Source organism: Dunckerocampus dactyliophorus, chromosome 10, assembly GCF_027744805.1.
Source record: "Dunckerocampus dactyliophorus isolate RoL2022-P2 chromosome 10, RoL_Ddac_1.1, whole genome shotgun sequence".
Lineage (NCBI taxonomy): Eukaryota > Metazoa > Chordata > Actinopteri > Syngnathiformes > Syngnathidae > Dunckerocampus > Dunckerocampus dactyliophorus.
The window spans coordinates 17,378,958-17,401,928 of NC_072828.1; the positions used below are offsets into that span (position 1 = coordinate 17,378,958).

General features: G+C 39.9%; 1 protein-coding gene across 1 annotated transcript in view; it reads left to right on the forward strand.

Annotated features, from left to right (window-relative positions):
- Window positions 1–22,971, forward strand: part of faf1 (Fas (TNFRSF6) associated factor 1) — a 96,373-nt gene that overhangs the window by 45,797 nt on the left and 27,605 nt on the right. Inside the window, exons 9-13 of the mRNA XM_054789366.1 lie at window positions 11,841–11,936; window positions 11,998–12,121; window positions 12,232–12,295; window positions 12,383–12,464; window positions 19,537–19,691. Coding sequence (XP_054645341.1) covers window positions 11,841–11,936; window positions 11,998–12,121; window positions 12,232–12,295; window positions 12,383–12,464; window positions 19,537–19,691 — 521 coding nt within the window. The remainder of the gene's footprint in view (window positions 1–11,840; window positions 11,937–11,997; window positions 12,122–12,231; window positions 12,296–12,382; window positions 12,465–19,536; window positions 19,692–22,971) is intronic.

Sequence of the window (22,971 nt, forward strand, 5' to 3'; positions counted from 1 at the left end):
TTTTGAGCTATTTAGTCCAATAGTACTATGTGACTCTTAGCACATTTGATGCCTACTTTAGAGTAAAACAAATACATAGGCAAAGAATTGTTCAATAATATATTTTTTAGTTCAAAATATCACGATTAACAAAATAAAATAATTTGAATATTTTTGTTATAGAAGTGTGTCCTGTGTAAAGAGTAGGGATGAGCCTACTAATGCGTTTTTGCAGAATACGATCATGAAACGAGTACATCTCATTATCCGTAATATTGATGAAAGAGAATCCATCCATCTTCTCTGCCACTTATCCTCACTAGGGTCGCGGGTATGTTGGAGCCTATCCCCTGGGCCAGAGGCGGGGTACACCCTGGACTAATGGCAGGGCACATATAGACAAACAATCATTCACACTCACATTCATACCTATGGACAATTAACCATTAACCTAACCTTTTTGGAATGTGGGAGGAAACCGGAGTGCCCGGGGAGAACATGCAAACTCCACACAGTGATGCCCAATGGAGATTCGAACTCAGACCTTCTCAATCTCCTGACTGTGTGGCCAACATGCTAACCACTAGGAATCACGCTTCGTGATAGGCCAGTCACACACAGCGACAACCCCTCCCAAACACACTGTCCCGACTAGAGCAACATAGGAGCTGAGCAGTGCCTCATTCACATGGTGCAATTGGCAAGTTGAAAACGGCTCTTGTGGTGTTGCCTGCGCTTTATTAGATTTTCCTCAGCTTGCCTCAATTTCGGTTTGTATCTAAAGTTACTTGGTATACTTGTTTCGTAAAGTACGCAGTGCATTTGACAAGGCAGCGCTGTGCAGGCTTGTGTTGCGTCAGTCACTTATGCAGCTCAATTGGGGTAGCATGACCGCTTTTTTCCTTGAAATGTATTTTTGTCTTATTCCATGAAGTAATCATAAAACAGGCGTGCTACCTACAATATAGGAATTTTGTTAATTTTCTTTTGGCAGTACACAGACAGCAATAGCAGTAACGTGCATTGACTGGCAACAACATTAGGTACACCTGCACAGCTGCATCATACAATCTGCCTGTATGGCTATCATACTACATTTTATACATAATCGTGGCCAGATATTACACCCCTCTCAATACGGTGCAGTATGCACGCTGCAGTCTTAAACTTGTTTCGTCATTTATGCGGTGCATTTCACAAGACAGCTCGTGCGTCAGTCACTGCCGTTTTTTTTTTTCTGTCTGCTTGCTGATAATTTGCCTGGTGATATATAAAGTTGGAAAATTTTGCTTGTAGTACTCAATGCGCTGCTTTTGAGAACGCAACAGTGAACAAGGCTGACAGATTATTTCCCTTTGCCATCAATGGATGTTTGCAAGAATCACCAACTTCACACAGATCATAAAAAATAATTAAATAATAAAGTCTTACAGATCACTTGCACAAATACACATTTAGCTGAATAATAAACAATAACTATAGCAACTTCTGATCAATCCATGTCAATTTCAGACTTAAAATAATGTACAGATAACTAAAATCAATTCTTACATAAATAGCTATAGCATTGTACTGCCAAAAAAATTAACTCTTATGTGCTATTTTTGTTGTCATTATTATATATGTCCAAACAAAGGTACCTTTAGTTGTATCAGGCATTAAAATGAACAAGAAACCAAAAAAACAAGGGTGGTCTAGTATTTTTTTCCGTGATTGTATGTATACATATAGCATATGCAGTATATGCATTCATACAATACATAACTTAACATTGTTTTCAAATTCATTTTTAAGGTGTGGCGGCTTTTTATTTGTAGTGGCGGGCCACCACGATCAATTACATGTACCGGAAACCCTTCTGTGTGTTAAGATTATGTTGAGTAATGACCTTCTGCGATTTTCTTTAGTATTAAAGTATTAAAATGTAGTACTAAATGTACTGTATGTATTTATTACATACAAGTGGTATTTATTAGCGCTGACGGGCGACCATCACACATGCTCGTGTCAGCTTCTGGTTTTTTTTTGTTGACAAGCTAGTCATCTGGTTGAAACATATTGGAGTAAATTCCTGAGGCGGCCCAGCCTCCACCAGACTCTACTTCCAATGGCCCCCAGTTCAATTGAGGTAACAATCCCTGCTTTAGCATGTATAGTATTATATGGGTCATTCTCACATTCTCTCAAGTGCTTTAATACCAGACAGTAGTCATATAGATAACAGTTGCTCCAACAAGTCCATGGGTTACCCGCAATTTAGTTATAATACTGAATACCTGCAAATTTTATTGGAACTGCGCCATGCCAAAGCCATCTGTCAGAAGCTAATTAAGATGTCAAAGACTGTTCCCATCCCATGACCTCAATCTGTGGACATTACAGCTCATATCATTGAGTCCCGCTGACCTCACTCATCCCGGGGTCGCTCGTCCCCAGCCATTCATCCACCACACAGTCAAGCTGATCAAAAGCAGAACCTTAGGGAACCTGTGACCCCTTTCGTCTCAGCCTATCTTTGACAGCGTATGTGTTCCCTTACTAATTGTATGGGATGGTTTATCATGCTACATTGTGGAGCCGCTGTGCACATAGTCTTTGCGTCACCCTAAGCTAACATTTTCCTTTTAGGACTATGTGATTGTTGTTTAGTTTGAAGGATTGGTATTGACTTGGCTTTTTTTTCCCCTGAGATCCACAGTGACAACTGAACTACAGTTTCAGATTGTTTTTTAAAGGTCATCCAAAATTCTTAAAGACGGATAAAGTGAGGAAATAGCACTATTTTTTTTGCATAAAATACATATAAGATAGAGTAATCAATTTATTTTCAAGATAATAAGCTTCAAAGACAGCCCCTAAGCTCTGTAGCCCCTTGAGCTGTGACGTCATACAAATAAGGTATCCTGCCAGGACGCCTGTCACCATATTGTTATCTGTGTAATTGCCTGTAAAAATCACAAGAGTTTTAAGAAAATTTTTAAAATGTTTTTGGAGAGAATGCCAAGACTTTGTCGTGGGAGGCTGCAGTAATGGCACGGCTCACTGTGTTCGTTTTTTAAGTGGTCGAAAGACGAAAAAACAGTAACAGATCTGGAGTAAGTAAAGCAGTGTAACTTTGAGTTTTGAATTGTGAAATTAAATTGCTAAATTAAATAACTTGTTGTTGTAATTAGGTTTATCTGTTGGGTTTTCTCTAATGAATGGTTTTCATTTGATAAAAAAACAAAATATTTAATAGTATATGTATTATATATAATAAGAATATTTAATACTATTATTATTATTATAAATACGGTCACTTCTCCCATCCTCTTAATCCCACGTGTGATACGGCTGTATACATGAGTCCCTGTGCCCGAAACGGCCAATTTCTATTGCTTTATCATCCAGAGACTTTTCTTCTTCATAGTAATCGGGCAAAAAAAAAGGCATCGGACAAACTATCCTCACTGTAATCACCATTTGTTTCAGAGCTCATCGTGTATGTTGTGTCAGTGTGATCCACAATTTTTAAATTGAATTGCTCCTCATATGATGTCACAGCTCTACATCAAGTTGATGAAACCCACCAACTTTAAAATTAAATTGCTCAAGTTCCCCGTGGCGTACAACATTGTGGAACAAGTTTACTTACATGTGGGGAGGTACTCTACATGTCCCCCGTATATGTTTAATGAAAAAAAAACTTGTTTGGGATAACCTTTAACTTGATGCACATTGTGGTAATAAATAAAGTTTGGGTTCTTTTATATATCATTTTGACAACATTTCATAATAATGGAAAAATGCATGGAATCACACTAACGCACAGAACAAATTGATTACACCAATAAATGTACAGACACAATGATATGAAATGACTTAAGATTCTCTAAGCTTTATTTGATATAATGTGTGCTTTTTCTCCAGAATAGTTACTTCTATGGTTGGTTGGTATGGTTCTTATCAGTGGTCCTGGTTGTTAGTTTTGGGTACAGTGCTTCCGGAACGTATTCGCAGTGTATTCACATTCTGTCCTGTATTGTTGTCGTCAAATGCCTCGCCGTTTTGTCTGCTTTTATGCAGGCTGTTACTTACTTGAAATATGTACAGTGTGGGAAATGGGGCATTACGGATTGTCCCGTGCAAGGCGGATCTTTGTATCGTTACATCCTTAGTCTATTTAAGGTCACACAGTTGGCATTGCACAAAGTCAAAGGGGTCCGTCGACCTTCGAGACAGCATTGTCTTGAGGCACAAATTTGGGGAAGTTTACAGAAATATTTCTGCTGCTTTGAAGGTCCCAATGAGCACCATAGCCTCTATCATTTATAAATGGAAGAAGATCTGAGCCACCAGGACTCTTCCAAGAACTGAGTGATTGGGGGATAAAGGAGGTGAGCAAGAACTCAATGGTCACGCCGAAGCGTTCCTTTGTGAAGAGAGGATGACCTTTCGGATGACAACCATTTCTGCAGCAATACACCACTCGGGCCTATCTGGCAGAGTGGCCAGACTGAAGCACATGAAGGACTCAGACCATGAGAAACAAAATTCTCTGCTCTGATGAGACAAAAATGAAACTCTTTGGGCATGAATGTCAGGCGTCACGTTTGGAGGAAACCAGGCACCGCTCATCACCTTGCCAGTAGCATCCTGACAATGAAGCATGGTGGTGGCAGCATCATGCTGTGTGAATGTTTTTCAACGGTTGGAACTGGGAGACTTGTCAGGATAGACGAAAGATGAATGCAGCAATGTAGAGAGACGTCTTTCAGCAGGACAACAGAACACAGCCAAGATCTCAAAGATGTAGCCTCAGGACAACTCTGTGAATGTCCTTGTGTGGCCCAGCCAGACTTGAATCCCATTGAACATCTCTGAAGATACTGTATGTGAAAATAACTGTACACCGATGCTTCCTATCCAAACTGATGGAGTTTGAGAGGTGCTGAGAGGTTTGAGTGAAACTGTTTTTAACTTAGTTTTTTAAATCTTTAATTTAGTAGCATTTAAAAAAAAAAAACATTTTCCTTTTGTGATTATCGGGTAGAATTTGGAGGACATTTTGACGAAAAAGAAATGTTAGAAATTAGGCTGTAACATAACAAAATGTGGAAAAAATGAAGAGCCATGAATACCTTCCGGATGCACTGTATAATTGCAGCCCGTCAAGGCCTCTAACGCCTGTTCACCACCTGGCGAGTACTCCCAATGCAGCGTCTGTGTCTGCTGGACGAGGAGATATTAAAAAGCAGAGAGACAGAAGTGTAATAATGGCCTCTGCTTCAGCCTCAGTCCCCTTATTGAAACGTCTGAAGGTATTAACAGAGAAAGCCCGGGACTTGGCCGGCCAAGTAAGTGGGTTGGGAGCCAGTGTTAGTGTCTAGCTCATTAGCCCAGTCTCATCTCCCGGGGTTTGGGCCAATAAACATTGTGGCTCAGAGGCCCCAGATTACGTTTCACTCCACACATAACAGCTCGCCTGCAGTGGAATTGATTACCACTTAAGTTGACTTCCCCTTCGTTTTAATTGTGTTTTATTACTGTGTTTGCCTGGTTGAATTTACATTTGTGTGTGTGTGTGTGTGTGTGTGTGTTTGTTTTTTGAATTGTGGCTATTTCACACAGTTTCTAGGATTGATTATTGAACTCCAATATATCCGTACAACAGAGCTGTGTCAGTTGCATCAAACTCACTAATAATGTACTTTTTAACTGCAGCAAGCAGCAGTGGTGTTGCCCGACCGACTATGAAAGACTTTGGAGTTGTGCTGTTGTGTGTGTAACTGTGTCATATATTGTTGAAGTTAAGAATTAGTTTGACAGAGAGACATTCTCACCTTTTAGAGGAACAAGCTAGTTATGTGTTGCGTCACCTTCCCCGGTACTGTCTGCTGAGTGTGTTTCATTGTGTATTGTGCTCCGAGATATTCAAGGTCCTCTGGGTACTTGAAATCAGATCGGGATGGATAATACTCATGTATCACTCAACAACAGTTTATTCAGTTTGCTGCGTTATATTGTGTGTGCGTGTGTGTGTGTGGGTCTGCTCTATTTGCCTTGGGGAGACTTTCCGTGAAGGCTTCATGAGTCATTATGATTGGCAGCGCTTCCTCCATACCAGTAGGAGTGATTGGCATGTCCCTTTTATTACATCTCCTCAGCCTTTAAAGCCTCAAACCCCACCAAGACACATCCTACCTCCAAGTGTGTAATTGCTGACATTTATGTAGTGTTTCATGGTGTTTGCTAATGTATTAATGCTGTAGAGCCTGAGAGGTGCTTCGCCTTGTAGGCCAGCCCCTCTCTCCATTTCCTACTTGCCATTAATGGAATCCTCTCCCTGACAGTGGCCTATGAAATCAAAGTTTTATTGTGGTACAGGGAGGGTGGGCCTCGGTTTCCATAGTAACGTGCTTCAGCTGGAAACTCAGGAGACCTCTCCTTTGCATGATTGTCTGCCTTCAGGTGACATTCAGCATCAACTTCCTTCTGTTGCATTGTTTTATTTTCTGTCTAAAATCGCCATCTTGTAAATATCCCATACTAGCTGTACACTGACTACTCCCTCCAATTTACATTTATATAGAATTGTCCCTTTAGCATATAGACTGCAGTATAGTAAAATGTTTGCTGAAATGTGAGTGCGTAATACTGTAGATTAGAGAAAGACATTTGCAGGTGTTTTTGGAGATTGTGAACACATCTGATTCATGCCATCCTATTCCACTCATTTCGAAATATACATTTTGTCACATGTGTCTGTCTAATCAAGAAAAATCGGAATACGGTGGACTGTGGTTACCATCAGTGCAGCTGTCAGCAGTTATTATCTCACACTCACTGCCAAGTACTCTAATCCAAACACTGTATATACAAGAAAAGAAAAAAAAACTAAAACACGGGAAGAAGGAAGGGAGAAAAGAAGAGTAGAGAAGGCAAGAAAGAGTTGAAGGGGAGCGCTAACAGAGGAGGGGAGTGAGGGGGAGGGAGAGAGAACATTCTTTTCGTGTATCGGACGGTGAATGCTTAGACCCTCAATGCAAGTGTTAATTAAAAGAATCCAAAAAAGAGGAGCCAGGTCTTTTTGTGTATAGATGTGAGAGAGGCCAATTTGGGGTGGGAGGGGTGAGGTAGGTGGAAAGGGGGGGGGTTAACCTCATCACCCCTTCCCCTCGTGTCCTGCGGTGCTTCAGCCTTGTTTCCACATTTTACCACTGAGCCTTCAAGCTGCACTTGTGTACCTCAGCATCGGGAGAAGTCACAGGGTCAAAGCAAGGAAGAGGCTTGAGAGCCCCCCCTCCACCCCACCAACTCTCTACATCCATGTCAGTCCCCACCAAAGCCTCTAGGCTGTTTTTGACAGGGGAAGTGATCAACTTTATTTATACACTTATGAAGCCCTCAGACCAAAGCCTCTCATTGTGAGCAGTGTGGGTAAAGTCTTTATGGAGATCTTCTTGACAGCCACTGTTAGGATTCTCACATTTGATTGCCACTCAATGAGGGGACTTGGCAAAAAAAATCTTGAGCCCTTTTCCTCACAGACTCTTAATATCTTTGTCTGACTCAACACCTACTCCTCCTTACCCCTACTTGTAGTTCACCTCTCAAATCCGACTCTTGCCCAAAGATAAGCTGCAAAGACCTTTTGATCATGTTGACTGATTTTTAGAATTAAATGTGAACATGTACATTAATCCAAAGATCAGTCCCAAGCTGCAAACATCGCTAAAGTTAAATTACAAATATTAGCCAATACAGTCAAGTGTTCTTCATTGGTGTTCGTGGGATTCTCGCTGTGCCTGTGCATGTGTGTGTGACACGGGTACACTTACAACTAATTGGTAATACAGAAACACAATCTGTCATCTTTTACAGTATCTTATACCAAGCATATTTTGTATTCTTTTTATATGTCTGGAGTGGCATTTATGGGAATTATATATTTGCAGTAGAAGCTTATCTTAAAGTGAAATAGGCCGTTCCTCAGCTGATCAAAAGTTTAAGACCACAGCCTTTAAAAGCCACAATTTTGGCAGAAATGTCGATTCAATGTTATTTTCTGTCAGGTATTAACACTGTCATGATCTTTTGATGGCAAAGGCAAAAACTTTGTCTCTTTGATTCAAGATTCAAGAGTTTTATTGTCATATGCATAGTAAAACAGGCAGTTATACTATGCAATGAAATTCTTATTCTGTTCATTCTCCCAAGAAAAGAAAGAAAACACAAGAAAAAGAATAAGAACATAAGAAACATAAATACCATCATAAGAAACATAAATACCAATAAATTAAGCAACAACAACAGAAGAAACATTAATACAGATAAATAATACAAATAAATGAATAAATAAATAAGTAAATAAATAAAAGTGTTATGAGTGTGTGTGTGTGTTGCGTGTGGCGTGTGTGAGTGCTTCGTTGAGAAGCCTGATGGCCTGTGGGTAAAAGCTGTTTGCCAGCCTTGTGTAGCGTCTGCCTGACTTTGAGTACGGTCAGATTCTTGTTCTGCTTAGGCGAGGCCTTTTGCAATGTGCCATTGCTGTTGAGGGTGGACACAGTAAGACATCTTTTTAATCTTCTTAAAAGATCCTGAGGTTTATGAAACAAAAAAGAAGTGGTAGACCCAAAAAAATGTCACTGACACTGAGCTGGAGGATCCGATTGGCTGTTGGTCAAAACACAGGATTATGTTGTTTCGTCCACTCTCTGAGTCTGTATCTTGGCTTTCTTTGTTCACTTTTCTTTATAATGTACACGTCAGTGAATATAGCGTTGTATTATTAGAACAATGGTATCATTCAAGCTACAAGAGATGCCATGATAGCACGGCCAGTTATGCTTTTAATGGGTTTTGTTGATGGCAATTAAGATTTTATCTTTTTGAGGAAATATTGACTCAAGAGTTTGTGTGTTCCACATTGTGATATGTTGTAAATTAATCTCTGATCGCATCATTTAAAAAAAAAAAAAAAAGGTCGTCTTTGGTTTCACTCTTTTTTTCTTTGTGTGTGTGCGATGGCAGCACTCATATTGTTGATGTCCCTTGGGTCAAAGCCTACAGACACCGTCTGTAATGAGTCCCTACTGAATGTTGACATTTTCAGGCCTGGCCCTGGATTTGGGAGCTCATTAGTCTGTAGTATTTTGACTGTGGCAGGTGAACCTAGACCAAAGATAGCTGTTTCAATAAAGAGTGCCCTTAAGAGTTTTTCTTCATTCTGTACCTGAGCTACAGAGGTTATGGTTTTGCAGAGGTTTGCTTATTCATCTGTTGGTTCGTCTGTTAAGTTTACACCAAAAATTAATGACTGATAATCGCCATACCTTGAGGAGGGATGGCGCACTAGCCAGTGACTGGATACGGTAGTCTATTTGGGCAAGATCTGTTGGTTTTACTTAAGCCAGGGGTTTTCAAAGTATGGCACAGTGGAAGCTCTCAGAGAATATAATACAGTTGGGGCCTCCCCTACTCCCTGAAAAACTGGTTTTCTAGAGCATTTTTTGTGGCGTTTGTGCTCACCCCAGACTCCGTTTACTCTCTCTCTGTCTGTCTCTGTATATTAACTAAAATCAATTAATTTAGCTTTTAAAATAACCACTGACTTAAGCCATCCTATTGTGTTTTTGATTGTAAACATTCACATACCGTAATCTCTTTTATTGCGGATAACTGGTTCCAGACCCGACCGTGATAAGCGAATTTCCGCAAAGTAGGATTCCTTCTTTAGTAATTGAATATTTTTGTAGTTATGGCATAGAAAACACGTTTACTTATATTTCGGCCACAACAGTAGCCCGTGTTATGATTTTAATGTTACCATTATTGTACCTGAGACACCTTGAGATAATTTAAACCTGCAATAAGAGCCTGCTGTTCCGGTGATCACGTCTGGTGTTTATCTCATCGAACAATTACCGACATCTAGTGACCAATGTAGATTACTACATTGCCAATTTGAAATCGTCTTCTTAATTACTTGCTTGTATTTTAATTCATTTCGCCATTTTATGCTTGATAGTGCTTAATTTAGGCATTTGCTTCAATACGTATATTTTTTAAAACTAATAATAGGTCGCATTCAACCCTGAAACAGCATGATTTATTAACTATCAGACTATAGAAGTAACCGGTATATAAGCCGCACTCACTGAATTTAAAGAGAAAAAAAGTTTTTTGTCTATCTAGGCCGCACCGGTCTATAAGCCGGTAGTGTCCACGCCGTGCCATGGAATATTTAGTACACAGAAATATGTTACACAGAAAGATTTTTAAAAAACTTTTAATTAAATAAATGCTTTTTTCTAAACAGTGCTGAACAGTGCGTGAAACACGGCGGTGTAAACAGTAGCCTACCAGAAAAGTCATTCGTCATTGTCAACGTCCTCAGTGTTTAGCGTGAGTGAGCAACGAGTGAGTCTGTTGACGAATTTAAAGCTAACAAAGGCTGGTTCGAAAATAAATTTAAAAAAACAAACAGGCACACACAGGGTATCAGGTATGTCAATTTTGAAAATGCGGACAAACGTTCCTCCAAACTTTGCCAAGGATGTCCACTACGGGTAAAATGATGTTAAATGTTTATTTCACCATTTCATGTCATTTTTCATGTGTAATTTTTTTGCAGCATTTTCTGTATGTAAAACTATAATTATCCATCCATCCATTTTCTATACCGCTTCTCATCATTTGGGTCGCGGGGCATTCTGGGGCTTATCCCAGCTGACTTCGGGCGAGAGGCGGGGTACACCCTGGACTGGTCGCCAGCCAATCACAGGGCACATATAGACAATCAATCATTCACACTCACATTCATACCTATGGACAATTTAGAGTCTCCAATTAACCTAACATGCATGTTTTTTTGGAATGTGGGAGGAAACCGGAGTACCTAAAACTATATAATTATTATCCATAAAATGCGTTTTGTGTTAAAATCTTGAGGTGTCTAGAACGGATTAATTATTATTATTTATTTTCTATGGGAAAACTTGGTTAACGTGTTTTGGTATGAGTCGGACCTTCTACAATGGATTAATGACGCTAACCAACGCACCGCAGTATTCTTTCTTTTGAGGTATGATGCAGTCGGATTGGTATCGCCGATACCAGCCTGAAATTTACTCGGTATCAAATTGGAAAAGAAATAAGTGGTACTGCACCTCACTAATGATGAGGGCGTGTGCATTAAGTGCAAAATGGCTGCTCCGAAGTACACCAGATGTCTTGAGACCAGAACGTGACCACAAATTAGCCACATCGCTGTATAAATGGCAGGGTTCAAAGCGTGAGAAAGAAGTAGAGGCTTATGCACCGGAAATTACGGTGGTAAATGTTTGAAAAAAAACATGATATAGTGAAGCCGGGAAATTGTAACTGCGATGTGGAAAGGGACGACTGTATTATTCATCGTAACTTTTAATAAGACCCAATTTCCCTCTTTGATCTTAAAATTGGACTTTTATAAAACATTTCGCAATTGTTCTTGTTGGCTTGGGGATAAGTATAAAGAAATCTATCTCGGTCCTAAAAAGTAGTCATTGGAACTTTAGTAGTTGACATACAGTAGATGGCTTTCATGCAGACATCCCCGGCTAATTTCCCAGTTAGTGTAGTCCAGTTTTTAGGTTCACCCAAGGTCAGGATTTTGGTGACTTGCTCAAAGACAATCAGAGTGTTCTTGGGAAGCAATATTTCGATATGTTGATTTGTAGTGGGTCTTTAACTGGCCCCAAGGCTCGGAGCGGTCATGGGTGTAATTTCATTGATGATTAATTACGATTGTTATTCCTCTGTAATAATTACATATGGCCTTGAATTTTCCTCGGGATCCAAGTATTGTAAGCCTATTTTCATTCCCTTTCCTGTTCTAGATGACGCTAGCTGTCTCTGGGATCAACTATCCTTGCCATCACCTCCGTGTTTGTCAAAGGTCCTCACCAGCCAATGCCCAGGTGCCCCAGGAAGAGGTATTTATATTTGCACACACAGACGCAGACATCTGTTAAAACGAGTGATTTACATTCACAGTGCGCAGATGTCCACATGATCAGTGATAGCGAGGGAGATGATTTTGAGGATGCGTCAGAGTTTGGGGTGGACGATTCAGAGATGTTTGGAACGGGCTCCTCCAGCTGTCGGAAAACGCCTATGAGTATGTGGTCATTGTAATGCTGTATCAAACAACGAAACTGTCTTGTACTGAAACCTTGTTAGCCTTCTACATCTCAAGCTTGACCATCCAATTAAATGAAATCCTTTCAGTGCCAGAGAACAGCGAGAATGAAGCTGATGCCTTACTGCACTTTACTGCTGAATTTTCTTCAAGGTGAGCTCAACCCCAACTGCAAAGACGTAGAATGTTGCCATGAAACAAGATAGTACATATCGTGTTTGTGTTGTATGTCTCATGTAGGTATGGAGAGAACCATCCAATGTTTTTCATTGGATCTTTGGAGTCAGCATCTCAAGAGGCCTTCTATGGCAAAGCTAGAGAGGTAAGTCAGCTGCATGAACCTCACTGAATAGCTTTCATTTTTATGAGGTAAAGTTGCATTTATACAATGGAGCCTCCAAAGCTGATTACAATCTATTACTTTAACTTATTTTAAAAACAAATTCACCACCGTTATCATTTATTAATGTGTTAAACAATAAATCCTTCTCTGGGGCATTCATATACTACTCACAAAAAGTTGGGGATATGCACAACTGTTATGTTAGAGAACAGCAAGTTGTGCGTTAAGTACTGAACATGTTGGTCATGTGCATTCAAAATGAGAGACGCTTAAATTAAGTTCACCTGTAAAGGTTATACAGTAGTACAGTTTAAGTTAATCCTAAATATATCTGAAATATCCGTAACTTCTTGTGAGTAGTGTATTTTCATGTAACACTGTATTAAGATTTCTCTATATAGTATAAATTGTGTGTGTGTGTGTGTTTGTATATATACTGTGTATATATATATATGTGTGTATATATAATATAATATATATATATATATATATATATATATATATATATATATATATATATATATATATATATGTGTGTGTGTGTATATTATATATTATATACATATATGTATTATATATACATATGGAAGTGGTAGGTTTTTGGCTTCTTTCTCCTTCTTCCCCATTTTGTTTTCCACCCCAGTCTGAAGTTCAGAATAGACTAAATAAATTGGAGGCTAGCTAGCTCGCCAATTGCTGTAGGGATAGTTCAGATGTTTTGACATGAAGTTGTATGACATCCCCAATAGCATTGTTGTTCATTAACAGCGACTTACCTCTCACTTGGTCTCCTAAGTTCAGTTCGGGTCAGATTTCTGTAAAGAAGAACATAGTTCCGCTTAGTTGCGGGGGACAATTGAGTAAAGAGTTTGGCTTCTCAAAACAATATGCGTTGAAAAGATAAATACATTTGCATCAAAAAAATAATGTACCTTCTCAAAAAAATCAAACCTCACCAAACGCTCTGTGTTATATTGGTCTCTCGTTGTATCCATGTGTGTCGCCTGTGCATTCATGTGAATGTGACGAAGACACTCGCATCTTCTTCCGCTGTAGAACACATACGCAAACAAGATGCTCTGTTGCGGAAGTAGATGCGAGTGTCTTCGTCACATACAGAAGAATGCACAGGCAACAGTGCGCCGGGATACGGCGGGAAACAAATGAACAGAGGCTTTTGTGAGGTCTGATTTTTTAGGAAGGCATTTTTTTTATGCAAATGTATCAATCTTTTGAACGCATATTGTTTTGAGAAGCCTCTTTACTTAATTGTCCCCCAGCAACGAAGCGGAACTAGGTTCTTCATCACAGAAATCTGACCAGAACTGGACTTAGGAGACCAAGTGGGGGCTAAGTCTCTGTTAATGGACTACAATGCTGATGGGGATGTCATACAACTTCATGTCAAAAAGTCCAAGCTATCTCTCTAAAGCCATGGCTGTGTCTTATGTCTCAGCAGTGATCCCGTGGCCTGCACATTAAAATTGAGCAATGTGGTGTAAAAAATAAAGGACAATAAGAGTAATAGGAGTGTAAAGATCACAACAGGTGTTATTTCATGTTTACAGGGCTTAATAATAATGGTAAAGATTGTGTCACAAGCAGATTTTCTATTCTCTAACTACGAAAATGTTATTTTTAACTTATTAATACTGTATTGAATATACTTCAGGTAGTTATACCGGAAATTCACTTATCTCGGTCGGGTCTGGAACCAATTAACCGCGATAAATGAGGGATGACTATATGTACATACACTGGCTCACAAAGCTAATTTGCTGCCAGCCAAGGTAGCCGCGCCTCCACGTACAGGGACAAAGAGGGGAGGAGACGACTGGAGAGTTCACTCGCTCCGTACATTCCACCAACGCGCACAGACAGCTGCTGAGTGAACCCTCATGTCATCCAGCCTGAAAGAGAGACGAGGAATACAAACACTAATGCATGCACATGTCAATTTATCGAGGCCGCTGAAAATCATTCGATTAATCGATTTTTGACAGGCCTAATAGTCAGACAAGCTTCTTTAAAAATGCATATAGTATTATTGTGTGCTTCTCCAGGTGAGCGAATTATGCTGCAAATCCTTTTTGAATCCTTCATTTTATTTCAACTGTGTAGCGTTATAGCCATTTTCACATCAATTAATTCGGTATAAGGAGGAAAAGTAAATATATTTTTAACTTTGCATATCAAATTCCAAATATTGAGCAACTTTTTGCAGCCTTGCAAACTTATTACATTCTCTTTCATTATAGCAAACAAGTTTTACATTGGTCAGTGTATCAAAAATACACGCGCTTCTTTACACATGTACCATTAAAAGCTCATTACACTGACTTTGTATCATTCTATTAACAACAGAAGTACACAACAATTTGTGGCCAACATGCATAGTTAGTAGGTATCATTTACCAAACAAACATATGTTACAGAGAAAGAGGATTTGATGCAGAGTTTAACAGTGTTGGTCATCTGCACCTTATATCGGGTTTTGTGGCAACTGCTGTAATTTGACAAAAAGCCATTCAAATGTTCACCCTCACTGCAGAGGTTTATTTATAGCTGTCCTTGTGTTTTCTTTCTTTTGTCCTTTTAAGGACGCTCGTATCAACTGACAGCTTGTGTGGATTACGGTCTTATTAGACTGTGAGGACACAGCAAGATGTTAGGGGAGTTCAGATCACCCAGTGCACAGCCAGCAACCGAGCAAGGGTAGGGAGTCTTGGGAAAGACATAAAGAGAAACCTAGAGATGTGGAGGGATTCAGTGTGGAGGGAGTCACAAAGGACAGACAGATGTAAAGATGGTGACAGGCAGCATGAAACAGAATTCAACTTGAGGAACTTGCCATTTCAACTGCTTCTCAGCTGATCCTTTCTCATAAGCCAGTATAATAGCCGCCTTCTCCCTTTCCAAATGTGAAGTGGTTAAAGTGGCTTTAGGAAATGTGAAAAGAATATTGCAAGGAAACAGAAGCTTTTTGAGCTGCTCAATGTTTTGCCTGTTCAGCCTGTTATGTCTCAACCATGCGTGACACAAGGCCGAAAAAGAACTTCTGTGGCATGGTGTCATGAAATAGTAACATGTGCATGATTGTCTCACTGCTTCTTCCATCCATCCAGCTGTCCAAGTCTTTGCCTTTATTTTAAAAGGGACCTCATTTTTCAGAAGGTCTTCATTGAGTGCATATTGAAATTGGTCTGAGCGGGGTAATACACAGACGGTTTATAAACAGAGGAATCAGTCGCATTCTCTCAAAGCCTGGGAAAGGCTAATCACTAAGCAAAACACTACATTTGATGAAGTGTTTCTGAAGGTGTGTGTATATATGTGTGTGTGTTTGAGGGGGGTGTCTTTGGAGATGGACTCAATCCATCCTTAATGAAAATGCTTTGGGCCGCTGAGCTGTGCTGAGCCCTCTTGAGGATCAGCAGTTAGTCAGAGCGTACAGAGTGTGATAGGCCACCCATCACTAACTGCGGTCCTCGCTAAATCCACATCAACGCAGCGGTTAATCACTCTAACCCCACTCTCCTCTGCTCGCCTGTCCTTTGCTGCCTGCCACACACAGACACATCAAAATTCATAGCTCGCTGGAGTGGGGAGTTCAGGGATTTATCTCTGCCAAGTATCTGCTTTTAAACCCAGCAATAGCCTCTCAGAGTCAAGAGGCAAGAGCACAACCTGGATGGCATCTGGCGTATTGACACATGCATATCAATCTATTCACTCGTCATTCATTAACTGCACTTAAAAAATCATAGGATGCCGATTAATTAATGAATTTTAATCTTGAAAAATGAAGCAGTTAAATTCAGTTTTCAGTGTACGGACTATTTAGCCTCCCAACCATCAGAGGCTACGACATTTCAAAGATACCATCTCAGTTTTAACCACAGTCGGATTAGGCAACTTGCAGAGATTTAGAGAGATTAAAAGTTGACGATGTTTCCATGAAATGTTTTTGGGCGAGCCTCCTGAGTGACTGGTCATTGATCTCTGTGTTTTCCCACCGTGTCTGCAAGGTCACTAGAGCAGTCATTTGAGCTCTTCATTTTGAAGTGTTTGCTTTTCCAGATTGAGCTGCCATCTGTACTACAATCACTATCTGGACTCCTTGTGTGGGTCTCTCCTTTAGTCCCTTAGATATCAAGCCTCTAAATACAGGCTTCTTTTAACCAGGTGCTGACTGAACTACCTGAGCTCTCCTCAACATTAAAAATCCCTACAAAACAATATTTTTTCAGAATCTTGCCTAACACCTGATTCTTATCTGTTGCCATTTATGTACCATTCACCCCCTCTTCGCACCACATGGTTGTTGTATGATTTATCTCTCTATATATATTTTAGTGTCTGGCAAGTGGTGGTGGTATTAGCAGGATAATCCAATCCAGCCTGTGCAGTTAGATATGTAATAGCCACTAGTCATCACCACCAAGTTATTTTTCAATAATTGTAGGCTATGCTTGTCCAACTGTTGTCATGTTGATTTTAATTTGCACTTATACTGGGAAAAGAAAGGTCATGAGAAAAAGCCTTTGCCAAAAATTTTAATATTTAAACCAAATACTGCAGCATATCCTTATTTACTGTATTTCATCATTAAGTAATGTGTAATGTTTACATAGCCAACCACCAATTGATGTCACTGCACAACCTGAAGCTCCATCTTAAATTCCATTTTAAGCCCTGCTCTCACAGATGCCGTCTTACGTTTTTTGGGCTGCAGTCAGCATCAGTCAGGAACTTAATTTGGGTTGAAGATTGGTCTGCGTCTTCAAAACAAGCCCATTGGAACCTCCAGTTTGGCGTGGCTAATATTCTCTTCAGGTATACCACTTGACTTTGGCAATGGCATGTTTGCAGGAGGCCTTGCTTACACTGCCACGTTCAAAGATTGAAAGCCTTTTTGCCTTTGGCATTAGGAGGTAATGACAATATGAACGTCTGACCGAAAATAACCTGAAAGTCAAATTTTAGCAAAATATGTATGGTCTTAATTTTTTAATTAGCCTGTTTGACTTCAGATGGAGTTTTTAATAAATTGCTGACTTTATTTTTTGTCCCCTGCTCCTGTTTCTTATTTTTGAATTTTGATGCTCTTCTTATAATCTGGTTACAATCAACCAGTACAAAATACAAATACTGTACTTGTAAGTTTCTTCTTTCTTTCAAAAACTGCCTGTTTCAGACATGTTTGCAAACGTTTTCTCACTAACTCCATTCTCCATTGTTGTATAAACGTGAAACTACCCTTCGTAGTGATTTGGAAACGCCAGGGCAAAGCCGTTCCAAAACTCAAATTGAGTGTACACAGGAAAGAAAAAACTTCTTGGCTTGTGGCATTTCAACGGTCTAGTTTACGGTCTCAAAACCGGACATTTAATGACGCTATCGCCTTACATGCCCAGATTTCCTCTAGTGTGACGTATAACACGCATGTATTGATGATTTTAATTGTAATGCACCATTAATTGTATACCAAATATCTGACTACTGTATATTGAGTAATGGAGGCATGTATGGAGGCATGAATGTGTATGAGGGTCAATGAATGAATTTCCATGTAGACAGATTTTATTGCGTTGCTTTTCATTGTCTGGACATAAATAACCCAGAAAGTAGGGAATTTTTTACAATATCCATGTATGTGTGGACTTAGCCTTTGAAATAATGTTGTTAGCTATCAGATTAATTTAATGTTTTCTTCATAACAAATGAACTTTGTGCCAAATGTGTCAACACCTCTCTGTCTCCAGAGAAAGTGGCTCTTACACTCTAGGACACACACATACATACACACACACACACACAAAGCCAGTTCAGATTTAGGTGAGCAGGTGTGAGGAAAGGCTATGGGGTCAGTATCTAGCTCAGGTTGGACCTAGTAATTTAGCTGAACAGGGATTTGCTCCTCCCTGCTAAGACAGGCGACACAAAAGGTCCGACTTGAAAGCAGTTGGAGAACAGAGGGGTACAGACAGTTTAAGGAAGATGAAGGAGTTCAGTTGGCCCAGATACCCACTTTGATTAGTCTTTACACTTGGTCTAATTGAGCATGCATGTGTGCGACTGTTGAGTCCTTCACTCTGGTGGGTGCAACACGGTTTGTGTATGTGTTGGGATGACTGCGTGTTGAGCGTGTATTGGGTTGTTGTTTTTTCTTTTTTCCCTCCATGTAGTAAAAGTCCTCCCTCCCCTCTCAGTCATTCTTTTCTCAAGACTGAATTTTCTTGTCTTCTCAGCATGAGTGTTTAATCTTTTCAGGCCGTTGAATCGGCCCATTGAATAAGTACCCAGCTTCTCTCTAGGAGCCCTGGAGATTATTCTAAAGCTCTAATCGTTGAGCAAATACAGCAGTGCTCTCCCATTCCTGCTCTACACAGGCCACAGTATAGCACAACTTCAGTCTCTCACACACCCTCACGTAAAACGCCTTATTTTTTTGTGTGTTTTTGCTTTTTGTTGTACGTAACAGCCTAGATTACTTTTCCTGAGAAACAGACATCCTGACACTCTCCCTGTCACAAAAATGAACCAAGCTGAGTTTCTTCTATTTGTTCTTTTTATTTCAAGAGACGTGACATGTAATTTAGAGAGCATTATTTCCAACATCGTCCTTTGGAACCTTTTATGCTTGTGGGTGTGTTTGTTTTTTAATTAGTTAGTCAGGAGGGAGAATCTGCCCGGCTTATACCATGGTGTCAATATACTTGGATTTGGACTTTCGTCAATATTGTCTGGCCCTGCCGCTACTAACCTGAGCAGGCTGCTGGCATTTGGTGTAAAATAAATAGAGTGATTTGTCTGTTTTGTTTTCTCCATATCTTTGATGCCTCCTAGAGAGCTTTTATTTACACCACTCTCCACTTGATTGCGTGTGGTATTTACCAGCGGTGGCCTTTTTTTTTTTTTTTTTTTTTTTGCTCACAGAAGTCATCCAGGCTCTTTACCTGCTCGCTGTTGTGTCATTTTATTATCATGCCATACTACTGATCAACACATATGCAAATAATTAATTTAACTACTTGTGTCTCCTCTGCAGAGAAAGCTGCTGGCCATCTACCTCCATAACGACGACAGTGTCCTCAGCAACGTCTTCTGTTCCCACATGATGTGTGCCGACTCCATTGTCTCCTTCCTGAGCCAGAACTTCATCACATGGGCCTGGGACGTCACTAAAGAAGCTAATAAAGCCAGGTACCAACACGATGGCAGTTTTTGTTGTTTCCGGAATTGTTCCTTGTGTTATTACTAGAAATGGACTGTCATGTTCTGGGAAATAGCTTATAATCATCCACATTGCAATATGTCACATTTTTGCTAATATACATCTGTTTACACTGTTTACACATTTTTGCAGCCAATAGGGGGAACACCTTCTCAAAATATACATTACTCAGTAACAGGCGGTATGCTGACAGTCTCTTGTACTCAGTTGGTTGCATTAATACTTGGGTTGTCACAATACACTCAGTTCACGAGACGAGACGATACACGATTTTGTGTTCTCGAGAACGAGGTGATGCGATATTTTAAAATTACTTTTAAGAAAACTAAAATGACAAAATATGTGACTGGACAAGCACATCTTTATTTAACTGAGTCACAAAACAATTCAGTGTTGTTCAGTGGTGGTCGGGTTTCAGCCTTTCTTACCTTGGCCATGTCTCTGAGCACTGAACACCATGTACCGTACTTCTGGACACTCCAGGTAGATTATAGTTCTGGAATATGACCACTGGAGGATAATGGGTTCCTGAGAACTTATGTTTGATTTTTCTCAAATATGTGGCAGTTAATTTGCATGTTTTTCTCTCAACACGTTTCTTGGGACCCTTGTGTGCACATCCTAATATCTTGTCAGTTTCGATAACTTCAAGAGTGCCCTCCTTATGAAAGATGTTTTCCAGTTCTTGACTTTTCAGAGTCTGTTAAATCTTTTTTCTGGACAATTTTGCTAGAGGAAAAGAAGCTGCCTAATAATTGTACACATCTAATAAGGGGTGTTGATCTCCTAAGGGCACACCTTCCCTCCGTACACACATGGTATGCTTAAACCCAATAGACATTCAAGTTTCAATTCAAGTACAGTCATTTTCTGTACTGAATATGATGGTATGTTGGTATGTACAGTAAATCTACCCCTACACTATGCTGTTTTAGGTCTCAAATACTCACTTACAGTGCCTGGTCTGGCCAACAATTCTCCACCCCTTTTATGCGTCACTGTTCTGTGCAACCGCAACACAGGATTTGGGGACCAAGTCGTTCCATTAATATTGTGCCAAGTATCAAAATTTTACAGTACAGCTAGGGCCCCATAATATCCATGTTAACGGAATTGTGGACAGAATCGCAGAATTGGCCAATATTAACAGAATCTACTAAATGCGGAATCTCGTGGAAATTGACAGAATTTGAGTGAAATGCTGTCATTGTGAGGAGGAGAAAGGTTTATGTGTGAAAACCTGTTTGCCCCCTTCTGATTTCTTATTTTTTCCTGCATGTTTGTCACACTATATGGTCTTGTGTGGAAAAAGTGATCAATTTTGCCAGAAAACATCTTGATGATCCCCAGGACCTTTGGGAAAATATTGTTATCTGAGGAGACAAAAGTAGAACTTTTTGGAAGGTATGTCCCAATACAGCCGGTGTAAAAGTAACGCCGCATTTCAGAAAAGGAACATTAAGATTTCTGCTACCAAAAAATCCTGAGTTAGAATGTCCGGCCATCTGTTCGTGACCTCAAGCTGAAACGAACTTGGGTTCTGCAACAGGACAATGATCCAAAATACACCAGCATGTTCACCTCTGATTGCCTGAAGAAAAACAGAATGACAACTTTGGAGTGGCCTAGTCAAAGTCCTAACCTGAATCCTATTGAGATGCTGTGGCAGGACCTTAAAAAGCCTGTTCATGCTCAAAAAAGGTCCAATGTGGCTGAATTACAACAATTCTGCAAAGATGAGTGGGCCAAAATTCCTCCACAGTTGTGTAAGAGACTCATTGCAAGTTACCGCAAACACTTGATTGCAGTTGTTTCTGCTAAAGGTGGCCCAACCAGTTATTAGCTTTAGGAGGAAATCATTTTTTCACACAGGGTCATGTAGCTTTTTTTCTCCCTTAATAAAACTTTTCATTTAAAAACAGTCACTCTGCCCTGCCTTGTCATATTGTATGGACGGGTGATTTCACAATTTTGCGTGTGCTACTCTGTATAAGTGATGAATAAAGACCATTCTTCTTCTTTGATATTTTTACCATAGAACATTGTCATTGACTAGTATTTAAATTTTCTGGATGATCTGAAACATTTAAGTGTGACAAACATGCAAAAAAAAAAAGAAATCAGGAAGGTGGCAAACACTTTTTCACACCACTATATAAAATAGTAGGTCTTGGACAGGGTTTGTTTGTCCCAGACCAGTGCTTACTCGTGAGTGTGATGTATTTCACTTCATATTTTATGTTTTTGTCATGGTATTAGATAAATATTAATTATTAAGTGATGTTGTGTAGAGACCATGTATTCAAAGATAAAAGTGTTAACTGGATTTGTTGCTTTAGTAATAATAGTATTCATCCCTAGTTCTGAAATGCCATGCTTTGCTAGATTGGGTTTTTGTATACAGTATTATTGATTGTTTACATTTTTCCTGAAAAAGTAGATATGCTTATGTAACCGAGTGTTTTATGATGCCCGCTGATGTCGTGCAAGTTCAGAGTGAATAATAAAATAGCCACGGCTTTAGGAGAAACGTTTATTCTTGCACATAACATAGCCTGTCTCACTCAGCAACCATCAAGAGACGTTTTCAACACGCACAAAAAACTTCCGACATTCAAAATAAGACTGCTGCGCACCACAGCCAGTGTAATAACAAATATTTTTTTATTTGAGCGTATTTATAATACATCGTAAGATTAAATATCGCGATAGTTTAATTTGAGTCGATATCTTGTCACATTCCTCATTCACATATTGAGCGGTTCAGAAGGAGATACAGATGGAACTGCCAGTAAGCTACTCAACTGTTCTCATTTTCATTTTGAGTATCCCACTACCCGAACATTTTCCCTCTCCAGAGAACCCCCTGAGTTAAGCCTGCCCTCTGGTAGGAACCGTTTAAGAAAGACTCACACCCTGACCTCACCCCTCCATTATTTCTTTTAAGAAAAGTCCCTCCTTCCTTCATTCCGCTCTCCTTTCTCTCTCCCCATTGGCCTCCTTTGCTTTTTGCCCCAGCTGAGCCTTTTTATTGCACATTAAAGGCAGGCAACATCTGGAGCTTTTCATCGCACACAGCTAGTCACAGCTTTGCTGCTAACGCATGCATGCACATATGCATGCTCACTCACTCTCACATTCACGGCGCCTCAGCATTCTCACGCTCCAAAGTTGATCCAGAGTGACTGCTGATTGGCATCACTCACTCAGTTGTGCTGTGTATGTGTGTGTGACAAACCTGCTGATGTT